The sequence below is a fragment of the Callorhinus ursinus genome, unplaced genomic scaffold (assembly GCF_003265705.2).
Source record: "Callorhinus ursinus isolate GAN/ISIS: 27379988/994484 unplaced genomic scaffold, GSC_fseal_2.0 scaffold13, whole genome shotgun sequence".
NCBI classification, from domain to species: Eukaryota; Metazoa; Chordata; class Mammalia; order Carnivora; family Otariidae; genus Callorhinus; species Callorhinus ursinus.
In genome coordinates, this window is record NW_027397075.1 from 32,509,840 (window position 1) to 32,527,373 (window position 17,534).

Here is a 17,534-nt window from a genome sequence, read left to right on the forward strand (position 1 = left end):
CCATAACCTTTATGACTCTCTAGTGCTGATTTTCGCACCCTTTTATCACAATTTTTTTAAAGGAAAGAAATGTATTATAAGTTATAAATATATGCATAAGATTAATATATAAGATCCTATGTGATGTTTTCAACTGAAATAAGCAGAACAGTAATTCTTAATATATGGGAGTACCTTGCTACTCCAGGGATGTGTGTCCTCAGTTGAGAATTTACTGTGTCCATTGAGAAATGTCATTTATGAGAATGGGCTACGTATGCAAATGTTATATAACTGGTAGAGAGTTGAGAACCATTGGTTATAGAAGACACCTATGCTGACATTCATGGGCCCTTGGTCTCAGTGGGCATACATGAAGTCTCTTTGACTTTTGCAATGCAATTTCATTTTGCCACCCATTCACCTAAGAAGTATGCAGAGCAAATCTTATTCACAGTGCAGACTATGGGTACATTTGGCACTTACTAATGATCTCAGATTTGAAGAGTTTGCACAAAAGACTGAAAACGTAGACAGTTGGTATTCAGGACATCCCCTCTAAAGAAAATATTAGTGATTTATTCTTTTAGATTTTTCAAGTGTGATTACTAGAAGACCATCTGTAAATTAAGTTTGTTATTTGGTAGGTTTTATTAAAATTGTAAAGTTTTTACAGACTTTTAGTGGACACCCACTACTTTGCTAAGTGCTATGGACACAAAAATAAGTAAGACAGGACTCTTATCCTTGAGGAGCTTTTAGTCTAGTTGAAGAAAAAGACCCATAAATAGATAGTAATATGTAGTAAATGCAGTAATAAGATATGAGTGGGATATAATATGAGCTGCCTAAAAGAAACTTAGTTTGGCCTGAAAATTCAAGGAAGACTTCTTAGAAATTGTGCCTATGAGCTCTGTCTTGATTAAAACACATTATTTAGCTAGAAATAGTTGGATGCCTGGAGGAAACATTGGGTGATGGAAAAACAGCATTATGTGTGCAGTAAAATATATTCATTTGTAATGGTGGGAAATGATACAATATGAGATTAGAGAGAATATAGAGGCTGGGTGATGGAGAGCCTTTTAGGTCATTCTACTTTTGTATTTTCTGCTTTAATCAAAGGTTGGTATAAGAGATATTTCTATAGGTATGGTAAAAGTGTCTTCTTGGACATGGTTTATTATGTTATTCAGGGTATTTTGTGTAAAGATTTAAGAGATTAGGGGCGCCTGAGTGGCGCAGTTGTTGGGTGTCTGCCTTCAGCTCAGGTCATGAACCCAGGGTCCTGGGATCAAGCCCCGCGTCAGGCTCCCTGCTCCGTGGGAAGCCTGATTCTCCCTCTCCCACTCCCCTTGCTTGTGTTCCTTCTCTTGCTGTCTCTCTCTGTCAAATACATAAATAAAATATTTAAAAAAAAATTTAGATTGATCACACAAGTTGGGAAAAGTTATCTCTCTACGTGAAATTAGTTTTTAAGCTTTTATCAGTAAGAGTTGTGCATGTAACCCTTCATTTTTTTAAAAAAAATTTATTTGGGAGAGAAGGAGAGAGAGAGTGCACAAACAGGGGGAGGGGCTGCAGGAGAGAGAGAGACATTGTTAAGCAGGCTCTGCACTGAGCATGGAGGCCATAGCAGGGCTTGATTCCAGGACTCTGCAGTCATGACCTGAATGGAAATCAAGAGTCAGACACTTAACCAGCTGAGCCACCCAGGCACCCAACCCTTCATTTTTTTCATTCTTGTCTTTGGAGAAGGTTGAAGCTTAGTTTTTCATTTACCTGTTGTATGTTATTTTTGCTTTGGTGTTCTGATGTAAGGCATCTTGTCTACCCCACTCCAACCTTTGACTTTTCTGTTCCTACTACTGTTGTAGCATATATTCTGCTCTGTTGTCATATATCTATATCCATTTCCTTTTTTCTGCTAGAACATAAGTTCCTCAAAGTCAGGGAGCATGTCTATTTCATATTTTTAAGGTTGGCCATGTAGCTTAATAAATATTTGAATGAATCAATACTTGATTAATTCATGTTTGCTTTTTTTTACTTATGTCTGTTTTTATCTTCTGTCTCAAGTATTTTTTTTTTTTTGGTAAATGGGTAGGGTAGATATAAATAAGATATAACTACTAGTGGTATGGGCTTCATATTATCTAATCTCTTAAATCATCCATTTCTCAATACATGAAGAGGACATGATATAATAATAGCTACTGGTTATTGAGTGTATAGTGTATTCTATAGAACTTCTCTTCAAATTGACCTTTCTCTGTATCATTGCATACGTTGTTCCTTGTTTGGAAGATACTTTCTTTAGAACTTGTACTTGCTGCCTTTTCCGCATCATTCATTCATTCATTCATTCATTATTTATTTATTAAATAAAAATTTTGTTTATTTGAGACAGAGTGAGAACGAGAGAGCACAAGCAGGGGAGTGGCAGAGGGAGAGGGACAAGCAGACTCTCCACTGAGGCTCCATTCCAGGATCCCGAGATTATGTCCTGAGCCGAAGGCGGAGGTTTAACTGACAGAGCCACCCAGGCGCCCTTTCCTCATTATTTAGATCTCAGCTCAAGGCTTAGGTGTTACCTCTTTGGATAGTCTTCTTTGACCACTTCCGCTAAAGTAGGCCCTTTCTTCAAAGGCAGCATTAGTCTTTCTATCATCTTGTTCTAATGGTACTTTGAACATACCATTCTAATAATTCCTAAAATACCATATTATAAATATGGTCTTTTAAATTCATTTCTCTCACCTTCCAGAGTGTGAGTTCCTAAGGGGCAGATGGTATTTTATTCTGAGTTCCCATTGCCTAATATGTGGCAAGTGTTAAGTAAATATTTGTGTAATAAATGGAAATCTCTTTGGAATGTTTGACTCAGTGAAGAACAACATATTTTTGTTTTTAAAATCTGTTAATGGACGGATAGATGATACAGGGGTGAGTAAGTGTGCAGAACAGACTTAATATAGCAGGCTTCAGGCTGCTATCCTCAGAAAAGGCTATTCGCAAAGTCAGTCCTTGGCTGGTACTGGGGAACAGATTTTGAGAGGGTTCCCACCATTCTCTAACTGAGAAGAGTGGCTCACTGTGCCTAAACTATTTGTACTAACTAAAATTTATGCTGAACACCTACTTTCCTTCTGGATTCTGGAATTTTGGTACATGCTAGGCAGAGGGTACTTACATGATCAGCCCCAATAAAAACCTCTCTAATGAGCTTTCCAGGTAGACATTTCACACATTTTGTCACAACCTGTTGCTGGAAGATTTAAGTGTGTCCTCTGGACTCCACTGGGAGAGGACTTTGGGAAGGTTGCACCTGGTCTCCTCTAGACTTCGCCCAATGTGCCCTTTCCCTTTGCCAATTTTGCTTTGTTTCCACTGTAATAAATCATAAGTGTGAGTACAACTATATGCTGAGTCCTCTGAGTCCTCCTAGAGAATCAATGAACCTGGGGGTGATCTTGAAGACCTCTGACATAATAAGATAGATAAATCTCTTATACTTCTAATTATGGCAGAGATGACAGATAATGAATAAACAAGAAAAATAACAGGAACTAATAATGACATTTAGATATTTAAAATTGGTTGATTGATGGGGGCGCCTGAGTGGCTCAGATGGTTAAGCATCTGCCTTTGGCTCAGGTCATGATCCCAGGGTCCTGGGATGGAGCCCCATATTGGGCTCCGGGCTCAGCCGGGAGCCTGCTTCTCCCTCTCTCTCTGCCTCTCCCTCTGCTCATGTTCTCTCTCTCTCTCTCTATCTGTGTCTCAAATGAATAAAAAAAATCTTTAAAAAAAATTTAAAAAATGGTTGATTGATCTGGGTAGATACTTTAGATTGGGTGTTCAGCTAAAAATTTCTCTGAAGAGGTGGCATTTAAACTGAGATCTGAGTGACAAGAAGCAGCCAGGTGTTGGAAGATAGGGAAAGAGCATTTCAGGAGAGGAAATAGTGCAGAGGTTTGAAGGTGAAGGTGAAAGTGTGCTTGATGTGTTTGAAGAATAGGAAGGACAGATGACTGAAGGGTAGGGGGCAAGCAAGAAGGTGGTACAATACAGACATGGACAGATAGCAGGGGACATCATGTAAGTTCTTGTAAAACCACTGGGAGAAGTTCTTTTTTGAAGGCTTTGAAGGGTTTTAAGCTGGGGAGACGAGACAAAGGTTTGATTCATCATTTCAAAACCCCTCTGCAGCTGTATACGAGGAAAATGAAGTCCAGCAGAGTAGTGGTGGAAGCAGGGAGACCATTGGGAGACCCTTACAGTGATCTTGGCCAAAATGTTCGGGGCTTGGGTAAGGGTTGTAATTTGGAGAGGGAGAAAAGTAGGTAGATTTGAGATATGTTTTGGAGGTAGAGTCAACAGGGTTGGGTAATCAACTATAGGGGGTGAGGGTAAATAATAACTTGTCGATTTCAGTTTGAACAACTGCATAGATAATTTTGTCATTTATGAAAATGGGGAGGGGGGAACCAGGCAAATACAGGTATGTGAAGAAAACTAAGAGGTTTTTTTGAAAGTTTATTAGATACCAAATGGAAATGTCATATAGGTAGTTGATATATATAGGTTCTGAAAAAGTGTGTTTCTTATTTTATTCATCAAATATCTATTGAGTGCTGACCAGTTGCCAAGTACTTTGATAGGATACCATGATGACTAGAATACAGTCTCTTTTTTTAAGCAAGTAAGTTAGCTTAGAAAGGAAGGCAGGCAAGTATTCAGGACATTACAGAGAGACATGTTATCATAGAACCATGCAGAGAATGCTTAGCAGGTCCACTAAAATAGCACTTATGCTCTAAAATCTTGAGTTTTTCTCAGAAATCCATTATTTTCTGTTACCTTCACAATTATATGTTTGCATGGGTGGTTCAGTGGTAGAATTCTCGCCTGCCACAATTATATGTTTACTGTCAGTGTTGAATTTTAAAGTCCTTATGTGTAAGAGCCAGTCTATATCAAAAATTAACCTAAAGTCTCTTTTGGCAGTTTCTGTCTTTTTCTCCCATTGTGTTTTATACTTGGCAATCTCTTCATCAGTTAAAATGCCTTCCCTTAGGAGGGGAGTACAAAAAAATCCAAATGCAGAGATGAACCTGATTTCACTGTTACTTCCCTGACTGCCTGACTTCATGTGGCTGCTTTGGCTAGTCATGTGGGCATTTCCCCTTCCTTTCTCATTTACTTTTGAGTATGTTCCCTTGCAGAGTTACACTCTTGGTTGAAGAGGGTCATCTGTCCAGTTAGAGGACTTGTGAGTGTATTATGCACCACCAGGGGGAGTTAGTGAGCTCCCTTTCCACCCATGAGTTAAATTTGAGTATCCTGATGGGTTCTTTCTTCCCTTGCTTCTCTTTGTTTCTAATTATCTCCAATGCTTGCTTAGTTTTTTTCTTCTAATTGATTGGCTGACTTTTAAAAAGTCATTCTTTGAATGATAAGTTTTAAAATAATCCTTTAGTATAACTATTTTCATGTGTTCTTTCTTATAATCTGCCAGACACTAATTTCCTTCTTTGCCACCTGTCAGTTTATTTTGAAAAAAGTCATTGATAATACATTCAAATAGACAGTGCCCCAATTTTTTATTATAAAACTGTACTAGACTCTCCAAACACATCAAATTGTATACATTAAATATCTACAGCTTTTTGTATGTTAATCATATTTCAATTTAAAAAAATTTTAAAAAAGAAATAAGCAGAAAATTAAAATGCATTTCCAAAACCCTGAATATACAAAATGTAAATAAATATCTAAATAAATTCTAAGTCATTTATATCCCAGAAAAATGTAAAATGAAACATACATAAATACTCAAAAGGATATACTAGCCTCATGATTAAGAAAGCAGTTTGTTTAGGGGTGCCTGGGTGGCTCATTGGGTTAATAAGCGTCTGACTTTTGATCTTCACTCAGGTCTTGATCTCAGGGTCATGAGCCCCTGTGTTGGGCTCCTTAAAAAAAAAAAAAAAAGTGGTTTGTTTAATGTTAAGAGCCTTAGCCTCTTTTTTTTCCTCAAATGTAACCTAAATTCTTTCCATTTTGTTATCTGAACAAGTTTGTGAGGCTTAAAAAACAATGGTACAGAGTGGGAAAAAAAAAAGTAAGGTTTTTGGCTGCCCTGCTTCTTTTGAGTATGGTTGACAGATTTCAACAATCACTGATTCATTTTTATTAATCACTTACGCTTAGTAACTACAGGGATTATTAATTAGAAACCTGTAATTAGATTGAGAGAGTGACAGTGATGATGATTTAGTTGGAAAGAAATGATGCAATTTGTGGTCTCTTCCACCTTGAATCTTCTGTCTATAAAAATCACCTTGCCTTTGACAGTGGGAAATGTTACTATATTTCAAATTAAGGATAATCTTTTGTTTTACCTTGATGGTTTACATTTGTGTATCAGCTTATATATAGAATAAGTAATATCCTAACTTTTATGTGAGAAATGAGAGATTATGTAATATTCAAGATCTGGCTATAGTTTTGGCTGTCCAAAATGACATTATTTACTACTAAGTAATAAAAATAAATCACTTTTACACTATTCCAGCTTGACACGTGTCATTGTACAGACCTGTATTCCTATAGGTTTTGCCCAATGAGTAAAGTTTTGTTTTTTTCTCCCCAATTGTTTAGAAGAGAGTTTATAGTAACCTTTGGTGACCTGTATTATTTTCAGGAAACAGTACTTATTAAAGAAAATTAAGGGAAAAATCTTTGAAAACCCACAATAGTCACATTTTATCTGTGGTTACTCATCAGCTTTTTTTTTTTTTAAAGATTTTATTTATTTATTTGAGAGAGAGAATGAGATAAAGAGAGAGATCATGAGAGGGGGGAGGGTCCAAGGGAGAAGCAGACTCACTGCTGAGCAGGGAGCCTGATGCGGGACTCGATCCCAGGACTCCAGGATCATGACCTGAGCCGAAGGCAGTCGCCCAACCAACTGAGCCACCCAGGTGCCCACTCATGAGCTTTTTATTTTATGAGTAATCCTTCAGTTGAAAAGAAAAATGGGATTTTGTGCTAATTTGCCCCTAATTTTGTCATTTAACTTTATTTGGAAAAAAAAGCATTGTGTGTGTGCACGTGTATGCATGTAGAAATATGTATATTATTTTCCTTTTATGATGTCTGTTGATACTAGTTCTGAAATTTTCCTTTTATGACTAGGATGAAAAACATTGCTAATAGAAACACAGTATTTGTTTCAAAGCAGGGAGTGGCCAAAATTAAGAGAGAGAGCCCTTAAATGATTTTGTTTGAAGTGTCATACATATTTATTTTGTTTGATCTAAAAATTTACATTTATTGCATCTTATTTTGGTGTTGCACAGTTGGTTTCTGCTCTCTGCATGTTAGAAATCAGTGAATAATAAACAATAAACCTAGAATACCTTTTTAGTTACTTTGAAGTGCTGGGCAGGAAACAGGATTCAATAACAATAGAAATAATAAAAAATGATACCTAACACTTGAGTACTACTGGGTGACCGGCACCATGTTTAGTATCGCACATGCATTCTCATTTGATTTTTGTAATACATGATTAATACTGTTATTTTCATTTCACCGATGTTTAAAGGAAGTAGTAGTCCTATAGTGTGAGTCTGCTGTGGAATCCTCTGTGTGGTCCTGCTTTCTCAAGGAAAACAATAGCTGCAGGGAAATCGAAATTAACAAGGAGATTGTGCATGGAAAGGAATGAAGTTAGGCATTTTGGAGGAGTCTCTAACCATACTCCCTGAGTTAAGCAGAGTCTCCCAGAGACCTCTTCTAAAGTAAACAAGTTAAAGCTATTAGCTATGGATTCCCTCAACTCTCTCTCTTAACATAGTTAAAATATCCAAAGCCCCATATTCAGTCAAAATATGAGAGGCCCTTCTGGTCAGTCACTCCCTCCAAACCTGGGCAGTTTCATGTCTTTTTAGGGAATTGGCCTGATTCCTCATCTTTCTCTTTCCAGTGGTTTCTTTTCCAATTACCTTAAGTGTATGAACATATTCTAAAAATAAAGCAGTAACAAAGAAATATTTCCATTTATTCCACAGTTGAGTGTTACCATGTGCTAAATCCTATTATATAAAGACAAGATATACTCCCAGCCATCACAGAGCTTGGATTTCAAGAAAAGGAAAAAGATAGGTAAAACATGAAAGTTATAGATATTAAATGCCTGAATAAATAATGAAAACAGGCATGTGTTCATGGAAGTCTTATAGATATTATTGTAGGAGCCAGAAAGGAAGAACTGGCCAATTTTCTAGGGAGTGGGGCTTGATAAAGGAAGGGTAATGCTTGAATTGACCATGCAATTCTTTTTAGCTATATTGCTCTCTTACCTTCCCATATCTCATGAGCTTGGATAAAGAAAAGTCTACATTTATTGTCGCCACTTCCTGCTCAGAACTTGCACTCCAGCTTCTCCCCCGTACTGTACATCATAGGAATTCAAATTTGTTGAATGAAAATGGCTTTTAATAAACATGCCTGCCTTTTGCCAGGCACTATAATGTATGTGTTTTGCACATAATAACTTGCTTAATTGGTACAACTACAGTATAAGATAGTGTTTGTTATTTTTCCCATTTTACAAATAGGCAGCTGAATCACAAAGTAACTTAGCCAGGATCACAGCTAGTAAGTGGTGGAACTGGGTTTCAGAACCACTCATTTTCCCTCCAGAATCCATTATGAATGACTGAATGGACCTGGTTCCCTTTACCCATGTCTGCACATAGATGCCCACGTACTAAAGGTCACTAATTTTCAAGGCATACATTTTTTTTTTTTTTTGTAGTTGTAATGGATTTTTCTTTCTTCCATCTTCTCCCCTCCAGTTATCAATTCAGGAAACTTTTAACCTCTTCACTGTGTTTCTTACTGCACTTTGGTTTCCAGTGTCTTTTTCTTTTCTTTCTTTTTTAAAAAATTATTTATTTATTTATCTATTCATTCATTCATTCATTCATTTATTTGAGAGAGAGAGAGCGTGCACATGAGCAGGGGGGAGGGGTGGGGATGGGGGAGGAGCAGGCTCCGCACTGAGCAGGGAGCTTGATGCAGAACTCAATCCCAGGATCCTGGGAGCATGACCTGAGCCAAGGGCAGATGCTTATCTGACGGAGCCACCCAGGCGCCCTCCAGTATCTTTCACTTTCATTTTTTTTAAGTTTATTTCTTTCATTCTACCTAGAGACTCCATCATATCTAATATAGTAACTTTATGTTTCTTTAGCCTCCTTTCTTCTTGTCTAGCAGGATGGCCAATAAGTACTTAAAACACCCACGGTGAGTTGTTTCTGCAGCAAGGAAGATAGATCTGGCTTACTTTTGAGGTCACTAGGATATCAGTTTATTTTTATTCTTCCTGAGTGTCAAGGGGATTATACCCCTGAAACTTGTCCATTTAAATCTCCTGCTCTCAATTCAGTGTTTCTAGGGCATGTTGCTTTAAATGTGCCTGCCTTTTCCATTCTTGGCTCTGGCTTCCAACATTTACTAGATGTTGGCACTTGGCACAGACTGGTATCTGCTAAATGCCAAGCACAGTCTCCCATGAAAAAATGGTAAACAAATAAACAAAGAAACTAAAGAGAGGGAGCCTTTGGCCAGATTCGAACTGAGGTTGAATTCTCCCTGTCACCTATTAGAAGGGTGACCTTGAGCAAGTTACTTAACCTCTCTGTGCCTCAGTTTCCTTATTTTGAAAGTGGGCAAATGGGTAGTTACTACCTTATTAGGTTTTTTAGGGAATACAGTGAGTTAGTGTCTGTAAAATTTAAGAACAGTGTTTGGAATAGAGATTAAAAAAAAAGGCAGACATTCAATAAAAGCCTAGGATTCCTGTCTTCTTTGGCTAAGTCCTGTTTTTTGTTCACATACTTGGCCCCTGACTTGATGTGGTTTCTGCCTTAATTGTTCATCAGGGATCTGGTTTTTACTTCAGTGTGTGTGCCCATCTCCCCCCCTTCTCTTTGTGGTTCTTCACTAATCTAGGTGTTTACAGTTCTAATTCCTTTTCGTGGTGGAAAATAACTTGGGAGATTGTCGGGAAACAGTACCTTGTTGTTGTCAGTGATGATTTTATGGCCTGTTAGTAGGGGTTTATAATAATGAAATAGGCTTTTGTTTTTTTCTGTAGCAACAGGGATTATTTAAAAGATAAAAGTCCTTTCCCCATGCTTATTTTTTTTTAATTTTTTAAAGATTTTTTTTTTTTATTTATTTGCGAGAGAGAATGAGAGACAGCATGAGAGGGGGGAGGGTCAGAGGGAAAAGCAGACTCCCTGCTGAGCAGGGACCCCGATGTGGGACTCGATCCCGGGACTCCAGGATCATGACCTGAGCTGAAGGCAGTCGCTTAACCAACTGAGCCACCCAGGCGCCCAAAAATATCTATGATTTCTAACAGTAATAAATTCACAGATCAGATACCTGGTTTGTTATCTGCATTCAAAACTTACGGAAATGCTAAACTCAGTTTTTTTTTTTAAGATTTTATTTATTTATTTGAGAGAGAGAAAGTGAGAGAGAGCATGAGGGGGAGAGAGTCAGAGGGAGAAGTAGACTCCCTGCTGAGCAGGAAGCCCGATGTGGGACTCGATCCCGGGACTCCAGGATCATGACCTGAGCTGAAGGCTGTTGCTTAACCAACTGAGCCACCCAGGCGCCCTCCCCATGCTTATTATAGTTATGTGTACTTATTTTAAAAGATAAGAATATTTATAGAAAAGAAACTTGAAAGATGTGTTCCCTCAGTATTTATTGAATGCCTGCTATGTGAGAAGATACTGTTAGGTGCTGAAACATAATTGTTCTTAATAGTTTGGTATATAATCTTACAGCTGTTTTTAAAAGTCTTTGTAATCATATAAGTAATACTACTTACCGAAATAAAACCATACTTAAAAATTACTCCTTTGTTTCTTGCGTTTCATCACAAAATAATGTGTTTTAGATCGTTTTCATATAGCATATAAAGATCTAGTCAATCTTAAACTGTTGGGTAGTGTTCTTTGGAATGGATGTACCATAATTTAGTTAATGCAACTTCTTTTTTTAAATAAAGATTTTATTTATTTATTTGAGAGAGTGAATGAGAGTGAGAGAGAGAAAGCACAAGCAGGGGTAGGGGCAGAGGGAGAACATATTTACTACTGAGCAGGGAGCCCAACACGGGGCTCAATCCCAGGACTCTGGATCACAACCTGAGCTGAAAGCAGATGCTTAACCAACTGAGCCACCCAGGTGCTCCTAGTTAATGCAATTTCGATTGAAGAATTCCTGATAGTTTTCAGTTATTATTACAAGCAGTGATACGACAAAATCCTTTTACATCTATTTATTTGGCATATGTATTCCTGAAGAATAAATTTTTAGAAGTGGGGTTGCTGAGTCAAATGATGTATTAATTTGGACTCTTAATACATTTAAAAAGATTACTGTTCTATAAACATCAGCTTTCTTGCCTGTTTCCCCATATTTTCATCAACACTAGATATAATTATTCTTAATGCTGTTTTTTTCTGTTTCATTGTTTTAATTTGATTGACAAAATTATTGAGATAAGGCTTTCTTTAACATTTTTAATTGGCCAGTTATTTTTTATACAACTGTACTAGGTTTAATTGGCCCAGTTTTCTGTTGGATTTTTTAGTTATTCAGATGTTAAGACAATTTGTCAAATGTTGGAAATCTTTTTTTGTTTTTTTAGTATACACTATACCTTGCTTCATATAAGTTTTTTTTTAAGATTTTTTTTTTTTTGAGAGAGAGAGAAAGTACAAGCAGGGGGAGCTGCAGGCAGGGGGAAAAGTAGGCTCCCTACTGAGCAAGGAGCCTGATGCAGGACTTGATCCCAGGACCCTGGGATCATGACCCGAGTTGAAGGCAGACGCTTAACAGACTGAGCCACCCAGGCGTCCCTTCATATAAGCTTTTAATTTATAGGTAGTCAGATTTCTTAATCTTTCTTATGGCATCTTGGTTTTGTTTTATTCCTTTCCCAAAAAGAATAAGAAGAATCGGAGATTCTCTGTGTCAGTAGTACTTTCTGATTTTTATTAAAACCAAGATTAATGATTTGTTTCCTTTTTTTCTTTTTCCTTTTCATTGTGTTCTTAGATTTTGGTCTCCAATTTAGCATATACAACTTCATCAAATACTTTGGAACCTTGCTGTGTTATTGTTTACTATGGAGCAAAATAGAGTATAAGGTGGGACCATCTTGGACCCTGCTTAATTGAAATCCAATTTATATTATAAGTACTCATACTTGGTATGTAAGAGTGATCAGCAGTCCCTGTTTGCCTGAGATAGTCTAAGTTTAACCTTTTTTCCAGTGTAAGTTTTAATAATGTCCTTTTTCATTCTCAAAAAGCACCTCAGTTTAGATGAAAAAATTACAAGGATTATAAGGGATAGTTGTTTACATTGAGAATTTTTTAGAATATTTTAATATTTAAGGCTTCAGTTGTTTCTGTTTACAGTATTCCTCCAATACTTAGCAATACTTCATTTGCTTTAGCTTTTTAAAAATCTCTCATTTCTATTATTTTCATGATGAACTTCTTGCAAAGTTCACAGAATTGCTTATGTGAGGTATTTCTAGAGCAGTAATGTTTGTGTTTACCTTCTTGAACTTCATTCCAGTATCTAGAATAATGTTTACTTTTTGAACAGTGTCCTAAACATGTTGAAGCATCTGTCTATGCGTGTGCATATGTTTTCGTTATACTTTACTAAATATGTGATAAAATCTTTTTGTGTGAATATGATTAAATCTTTTAAGCTGGCCAAATAAACCTTCCTTTATTGTATTTTTTTTTTTTGGTGTTGTTGCTATCCACTGATATGAATTGGTTTATACTTGGATCATTGGTTTCGTAGTATGCTAAGTAATAACTGTTCTTAACACTGATCCCTGTGGGATTCACTTAATGTCAGTACTTATTGTACTGTAACAATGTTGATAAAACATTGGTCCTTGCTATGAGCCAGATTTTTATCTAGCTTATTTTATCATTCAGGTAATACTTCTTCAGACTTTTTCTTATATAGTACTGTGTCAAAGTCCTTATTGTAATGTAGTTAAATTGTGCCCATTACATTTCCTTTCTCTAGCAGCTCTGTTACCACTTAAAAGATTTACACAGCTCTGGAACAGACACTTCTCAAAAGAAGACATACAAATAGCTAACAGACACATGAAAAAATATTCATCATCAGCCATCAGGGAAATTCAAATCAAAACCACATTGAGATACCACCTTACACCAGTTAGAATGGCAAAAATTGACAAGGCAAGAAACAACAAATGTTGGAGAGGGTGTGGGGAAAGGAACCGTCTTACACTGTTGGTGGGAATGCAAGTTGGTACAGCCATTTTGGAAAACAGTGTGGAAGTTCCTCAAAAAGTTAAAAAGAGAGCTACCCTATCCCCAGAAATTGCACTCCTGGGTATTTACCCCAAAGATACAGATGTAATAAAAAGAAGGGCCATATGCACCCCAATGTTCATAGCAGCAATGTCCGCAATAGCCAAACTGTGGAAAGAGCCGAGATGCCCTTCAACAGATGAATGGGTAAAGAAGATGTGGTCCATATATACAATGGAATATTACTCAGCCATCAGAAAGGATGAATACCCAACTTTTACATCGACATGGATGGGGCTGGAGGAGATTATGCTAAGTGAAATAAGTCAAGCAGAGAAAGTCAATTATCATATGGTTTCACTTATTTGTGAAACATAAGGAATAACATGGAGGACATTAGGAGAAGGAAGGGAAAAATGAAGGGGGGGGAATCAGAGGGGGAGATGAACCATGAGAGACTATGGACTCTGAGAAACAAACTGAGGGTTCTAGAGGGGAGGGGGGGAGGGGGATGGGTTAGCCTGGTGATGGGTATTAAAGAGGGCACGTCCTGCATGGAGCACTGGGTGTTATACACAAACAATGAATCATTGAACACTACATCAAAAACTAATGAAGTACTATGTGGTGACTAAGATAACATAATTAAAAAAAAGAAAAAAAAGATTTACACAGCTTACACTTACTCATTTTCATCACTGAGTGTAAACTGTAACTCAATCAGTTGTGTTCTTTCTAAAACTATTACTTTATATTATGGGATAGTTTATAAAGTTGTGATTTTAAAAAGGCCAAATAGTTTAATCTTTCCTTTAGTCAAAAATATTTGTACTTATGAATATATCTTTAAAACCATAAAATTTTTCTTGTATTTCTAGTTGTTTGGTGTTTGTATCATAATATATATATTTCTTGGTGTTATATATTGATATATATATCTGATTCTGGATTTCAGTGTTGGCATACTAATAAAATATTAATATTTGAGAATATTAATCTGGTGATTAGAATATCACGTAGGAATTTCTACTTATGTTACCATTAGCTTTAAAATTTTATCCTCTTGGGATACAGTTATTTATATATAGTTATTTTCAATTTCATATATATAAACTGTGAATAGGAATTTTCATAAAATGTTTATGCTTTGAGAATATATTTAGGCACTAAAAATAATGTTAATGAAGTTTTTTTGCAATGGGCATAATAGTAGAAGTATTGTTTGTTTTATTAGACACATAGTGATGTTTCTTTCTTTATAATACATAAATATCAGATATATAGTACAATCTTTGTCATTTTTGCTTTTGTGTTTCTTCTGCAGAGAGTGATAATGAACTCTCAAGTGGAACAGGTGATGTGTCTAAGGATTGTCCTGAGAAGATCCTGTATTCTTGGGGAGAATTGCTAGGAAGATGGTAAAAATTTATTTTTTTGTATTGAAAATTTTACATTTATGTAGTTGATGTTAATTTGTCTTATTAATTAAAATCTATATGTTTATCTTAGTATTTTAATGTACTTTAAAAACATAAAAGTTAAAACATAATTCATGGACACTCTTTATGTTTGGCTGGGTCTTCCATCCAGTATGGTCTTATTTAACTTACTTTTGGAAGATACATTTGCCTTATTGTTTCATTTAGACATAACATTGCTCACAGTAGTCAACTGTATGCTTTATTGCTAAAACATGTAAATATCTATCGTTAAAGGGTCATATTTCCTTTCTCTACTAAGTCTATTACCATGAACAGGGGCTGTAGTGCTTAGAATTGCTCATTTCACCACTGGTTATAAATTGTAACTCAGTCTGTTTTATTCTTTCTGACTAAAACTGTTACTTTATATTTTGGAGTATTTTATCTAGAACTACAAAAAAAAAGGGTACTTTGTATTTATTATGCATATGCTATTTATACCTATTACAGGTAAGTTTTTTAAAGAGGTAATCATGACTATAATTTGTTAGTAAAATTTAAAAATCTTACCAACAAATCATTCTGCCATACCATTATATAGAAACCACGATTTATTATTGAGTATACATGTCAAATTACATGCATGCTGGTGGTCCAGGAGAAGCTACTAAGTTTGGCAGAATTTTACACATTTTGTACAGTAAAGTTAGAAGAAAGAAGAATTAAAATTTTATCTTTTTAAGAGACAAATGAATGCTTCTTATGATAATCTCCTATACACATCCTGAGAGACTCCTGATTTAATTTAGGAGATACATTATGGTTCTGAGGGTCGGAAAGCTCATGACTTCTCACTATAAAATCTGGAGAATAGTTTTGTCAACTTCCTGACCAGAGTGTTGAATCTATTATATTTTGTCTTTGTTTTTAAAAGAGATGCCCTAAGAGTAAGGGAGGGCTTACTGCCTCCCCTAATTAAACAAAGAAAATTTAATCTTATTTATCTCACACATACAAATGTGAAATGAACACATCTTAGAGAGTTTATTTAACTCATTAATTAATGGGAAGCAATAAGATATTAGAACCAATCAAAATGAGAATTCAATTTGGAGATTTATATTCTCTTCCTGCTAATTCACTTGCATTGTCATGAACAGGAATTATTTTCATGGCTATGGACAAAAAACTTATACATTGTTACCAGTTTTCTACACACCTGTTGAGAGTTGTAAATTTGCCTAAAGACAAATAGAGATATACACCTCTGTCATCTCAGATAATTCCCAGAAGGGGCAACATTCCATAGAAAAGGTGTTCAGTAGTGTCTTTAGCCCATTTCAAAAACCTTTCACAATTTTTCCCTGTACTATATCCAGAAGCTAATCGATTCATGTAAACATTGTCCACCTTTCTAAATTCATATCATATGTTTTTACTGATTTGTTATTGCCCCCTTTAAGATGAATTTTCATTTTCTAAGGCCCTGAGTTAGTGTTAAAAGTTATTCATGACACTGGTTAAAGGTGGTAAGGAAGACTTTATTCAGGGAGGGAGAGCTATCATGGTAAGTGTAGGGATCACTGAAATGAGGTCTTGCAATAGGGGAGAGGGACTGGGCTCAACTCCAAATATGGGAAGTGCAAATTTATAGCCAATAGAGAATTACTAAGAGGAAACATCAGGGGTAAAGGGGCTCCTGGCTAAACTGACCTAACAGGATTCTTGCTAAAGGTGGATCAGGATGATTGGACATTGTCTGAGGATGGTGGAAGATGAGGAACTCAATTAGAAATCAAGGGTGATCAGATACTGAAGATGGGGGATCCTGGCTAAACTGACTTAGTAGGATTCTTGCTAAAGTTGGACAATGCAGAGATGAACATGGAAGCTTAAAAGTCAGGGCCTGTTTAAGAAGAGAGTTCAGGTGAGCCTGAGTAGAGTTCAGGCAAAAAGAGAATCTTTGTCATTAGTTAAGAGAATTCTGTAGGACAGTTAGGTGTGGGGAGTGGGGGAGGGGTGCTGGTCAGAGCAAGAAGATTGTTAGTCAGAATCCAGTTGAGAAAGCAGAAGCCATGCCAGCCTTTTCAGACAGAATTGGTTCCTGGTGTGTCAGAATGCCCAACAACAGAAAGAGGACGCTGACATAACCCAAGTAGTAAGAAGCAGCAGTATCCTCTAGAGGTGGAGAAAAAAAATGGAAGTAGTGTTGTAAACAGAATCTAGGACCTCAGGGAGGTCTCCTGAGGAGCTGGTGCAGGGACCTCTGAAGAAGGCTGCCCAGCTGGTTGCTTAGGCTTCTGAGGATGCTCAGAGCAGCGAGGATTTAGAAGGACCTGTGGGGGAGGGTCAGTTAGTTCTTGGCTTCTGCAGAGTTACCCAGACATTTGAGCTGGTAGGGGGACACTATGTGATTGGTGCTGGTATTTCCTAGAGCACCTGGCAGGTATCAGTAATTCTCAGGTATAGCTACTACTGGCAATACAATCCTTTCTTTTCTTCTACCTTTCTATTGCTCCATTGTTAACTTATTGGCAGAACCTAACTTGGAAACTAAATTTTACAAGGTTGTAGGATATAAGGATATAATGTTTGCAAAAATCAATCATTTCTGTATTCTAGCAATGAAAAATTGGAAATAGAAATTTAAAAACATATAAAGGCACTAGAAAAAAACATGAAGCATTTAGGTAGAAATTGAACAAACTGTTACTAGATCTATACG

At 36.5% G+C, this 17,534-nt stretch overlaps 1 protein-coding gene across 5 annotated transcripts in view; it reads left to right on the forward strand.

Moving 5' to 3' along the window:
* Window positions 1-17,534, forward strand: part of RABGAP1L (RAB GTPase activating protein 1 like) — a 762,700-nt gene that overhangs the window by 195,120 nt on the left and 550,046 nt on the right. For all 5 annotated transcript variants that reach the window (XM_025877662.2, XM_073900045.1, XM_073900044.1 and 2 more), the window contains one exon: window positions 14,713-14,806. In XM_025877662.2, coding sequence (XP_025733447.1) covers window positions 14,713-14,806 — 94 coding nt within the window. The remainder of the gene's footprint in view (window positions 1-14,712; window positions 14,807-17,534) is intronic.